This window comes from Macrobrachium nipponense, chromosome 3 (assembly GCF_015104395.2).
Source record: "Macrobrachium nipponense isolate FS-2020 chromosome 3, ASM1510439v2, whole genome shotgun sequence".
Classification (NCBI taxonomy): domain Eukaryota; kingdom Metazoa; phylum Arthropoda; class Malacostraca; order Decapoda; family Palaemonidae; genus Macrobrachium; species Macrobrachium nipponense.
Window position 1 is genome coordinate 128,267,867 of NC_087202.1, and position 3,727 is coordinate 128,271,593.

The window sequence follows — 3,727 nt, forward strand, 5'->3', positions numbered from 1 at the left end:
CCAGAAACAGGGACATTTTGAGAAGATGTGCAGGTCTACCAAGAAAAGTCAGACTGGGAATACAGCTTCACCTCCTCCTAATAAGTCAAATCCCAGCTGCCGTTTTGTGGGTGATAACTCGGGTAGCGAGTCCCCCACACCAGTCACTGTCTCTCTGTCATTTGGCGATATATCAGCACAACTCCAGCTAATCCCCGATACAGGAGCAGACATCACAGTGATTGGCACCATACATTTGGATGCGCTTCGTATACCTCGGACAAGGCTCGAACCTCCACCCATGACAGATGCCGTGACAGCAGATGGATCCCCCATGACACCGGCTGTAGGATGCTTCCAGGCAACACTTTGTCTTGGCAACAAGTCTTGCTCAGGAACCATACATGTTCATGAGGATATCCAGACTCCCCTCCTCTCCCGTGAACATTGCCGAGCTCTCGCCATAGTGTCACCGGAATTCCCGAAGCCCATCCTGAAGGTAACACATGTCAACAAATGCGCTCAGTTCCTGCCTCTGCCAATGACGTCACCCCCCGCAGCTATTAAGGACTATTTTCTTCGGCACTTCAGCGACGTCCTCATATCCAAGAAGGATCTACAAACCCAGCCACTAAAGAAAATGGCAGGTCCTCCGATGAGGATTCACCTGAAACCTGGTGCTACACCATTCGCTGTGCATACACCCAGGCCCATTCCGTTTGCTCTCAGAGATCAAGTGAATAGAAGAAACTTGACTCCTTGGTGGCAAAACAAGGAATCACCCAGACCCACAAAGGCGACGAACCCTCTGAATGGTGCCATCCCATGGGTCTTGGTACCCAAGGGACAAAGGTGTGCGCATCACTGTCGATCACACACACCTAAATTCTCAGGTAGCCCCCCCTACACACCCTTCACCTACGCCCCATGATGCCGTCCGCAACATCTCTCCTACTGCGAAGTACTTCACAACAGCGGATGCCCTGCATGGCTATTGGCAAATGGAGTTGGCAGAAGAGGACCGCCACCTGACTACATTTATAACTGTATGGAAGGTTCCAGCACTGTCGTGGACCGATGGAATTTTCAGCAACAGGTGATGCATACTGCCTCCGTGGAGATATGGCACTACAAGGTGTTCCCAACTGTGTGAAGGTTGTAGATGACATCCTCCTTTCCGACGAGGATCTCCCTTCCCACCTACAACACTTTTTTTTTTGTGCACCCCAAATGCTGACCAGATGCCGTCAGTATGGCATCACCCTCAACAAGGAGAAATTTACTGTAGCCGCCCCTAAAGTTAACTTTTGCGGTTATGTCTTATCATCCGATGGTATTGCAGCAGACCCCGACAAGGTATCAGCTATACGTGACTTCCCGACACCGTCCAATGTCACAGATGTCAGGTCGTTTATGGGTCTCATCAATCAACTTGCCGACTTCACTCCAGTCATCGCAGCAGCAGCACAGCCCCTACGTCCACTTATGAGCCCCAAACAACTCATTCGTCTGGACGCCCGACCATGAGCGAGTATTTAAGAAAGTCAAGACAGTTCTGACTTCACCGCCTGTCCTGGCACCCTTCAATCCTGCCTCGCCTGTGGTTCTACAAACAGATGCCTCACGCCTATACGGTCTCGGCTATGCCCTACTTCAAGATAACGGCCGAGGTCAGATGCGTCTCGTCCAGTGTGGGATACCAATTCTCAATCACTACACTTTAGATGCTATTGAGAATCCACGCCTTCAGCGCCTCAAGATGAAAGTGGCCCCCTACATCTTCACTGCAGTATGGCGCGCAGGGAAACAACTTTGCATACCAGACGCCCTGTCTCGCTCCCCAACCAGTAGCCCCACACCTGAAGATGAAGAGGAGTGCACTACTTCGACTGCACATGTCAGGCGTATCGTTGCCAGCACCGCCACTTCCACTGACGACCAGGCAACAGGACCCATCATCGAAGAAGACAAGTCTCTACAAGAAATCCGCACGGCCGCATCCCAGGATCAAGATTACAGTCGTCTCATTCACTACGTCTCCAATGGTTTTCCTACCAACCGCTATGATCTCCACGCTTCCGCCCTCCCGTATTGGAAGCTGCGGGACAACCTTTACGCGGATGGAGGGTTAGTATTGTATGGACCCCGGATCGTCATCCCTGCAGCCCTCCGTAGACGCACCTTGGATCGACTCCACGACAGCCATCGAGGGATTGAAGCTACTCGACGTCGTGCAATGCAGACAGTATTCTGGCCAGGTATCAATGCAGATATCAAGAGTAAAGTAGAAAGCTGTGAGGCTCCCCTCCTGCCAAACAGCTTCTCTCTAGTCAGCAACAAGAACCTTACATGTGTGACGACCATCCATCCCGGCCCTTCGAAAGTATGTCAGCTGAACTTCTTCCACGTAGCAGGGAAATCCTTCTTGTTATTGCTGATAGGCTTTCAGGCTGGCCTGTGGTGTTCCTGTGGACGTGACACAACTATAGCCAGAGTTACAAGAATGTTCTGTGTTTTCTTCCGCGAGGTTGGTGTTCCACTCCGCTTACGAACTGATGGAGGACCCCCATTTTCCAGCCATGACTTCAAGCAATTTGCCGACCGCTGGGGAGTTCATCACATCACTTCTCCACATTACCCTCAGGCTAATGGACACGCAGAAGCTGCAGTGAAAGCTGTTAAACACCTTATCATCAAGACTGCCCCATCCGGGAACATAGATTGTGAAGCCTTTGATAGAGGACTGCTGGAGCTTCGGAATACACCAAACCCTGCTGGACGCTCCCCTGCGCAGATCCTTTATGGCCATCCTCTCCGCACTTGTGTTCCAGCTCACCCCAGATCATTCACAGAGGAGTGGCAAACTGAGACTGAAGATTACGACCGTCGCACTGCTGCCCAAACCGACCAAGCCATGAGCCTTTACAATTCTCATGCCCGCCCTCTACCCAAGCTCACCATCAGCCAACGAGTTAGGATACAGGACTCAACGACGCTTCGATGGGACAAGGTTGGCATCGTGATAGGCCGCGGAATGTCAAGAAAGTATGAAATACGCCTTCCAAGTGGTCGTGTATGGCTTCGAAACCGAAGACATTTACGCCCAGTGGCTAACATGAGTGATGACACCTCTCCTCAAGTCCCTGTGTCCCCTTGCTTTGGCCAGGAAAGAGAGCCATCATTCGAACCCTCCAATGTCCCTCGTCATTCACCTCGACTAGCTCAGAGGAATTAATGTTCCGCTCGAGACACTGATACGAGCGTAAAGGGGGAGGGAGGTGTATAGATATTTAATGTTATGCTGTATATTAATTACATTACGTACAGTTTATGAATATTTTGTACATTTGCTTTGTATTATTCTATAGAAGAAATATATTTATGTTTCCATGTATATTTTCTCATTGCACGTATTGTAAGACCACTATTTCGTTGTGCATCGTGGCAACAATGTAATTAGATGTGTCAACACTGCCTTTATTTCCCGCCATATGCATAGTCAGTCACTGTCCAGTGGTCATTGTAGTGACAAGCGCGGACCTGCTTCCCGCTGCTGTCGTCTTGATGTCTGTTTATCTTCATTACAAGATTTTAAAGAATCTACGTATTTAATTTGTCACCCCTTCATTCCATTTCTTGCATGGATGTATGTGGCAGCATCCCACACAGTAAGATAAAAGGTAACAGATTGATATAGGCTACCTGATTGATTTATACATATGTATATGGATTCATATAATTATGATTA

At 49.3% G+C, this 3,727-nt stretch overlaps 1 protein-coding gene across 1 annotated transcript; it reads left to right on the forward strand.

Moving 5' to 3' along the window:
- Positions 1-1,654: 1,654 nt before the first annotated feature.
- LOC135222503 (uncharacterized protein K02A2.6-like) lies at positions 1,655-3,214 on the forward strand. Its single transcript, XM_064260586.1, has one exon. It carries the CDS (start codon positions 1,655-1,657, stop codon positions 3,212-3,214), a length of 1,560 nt encoding a protein of 519 aa, XP_064116656.1.
- Positions 3,215-3,727: the final 513 nt, after the last annotated feature.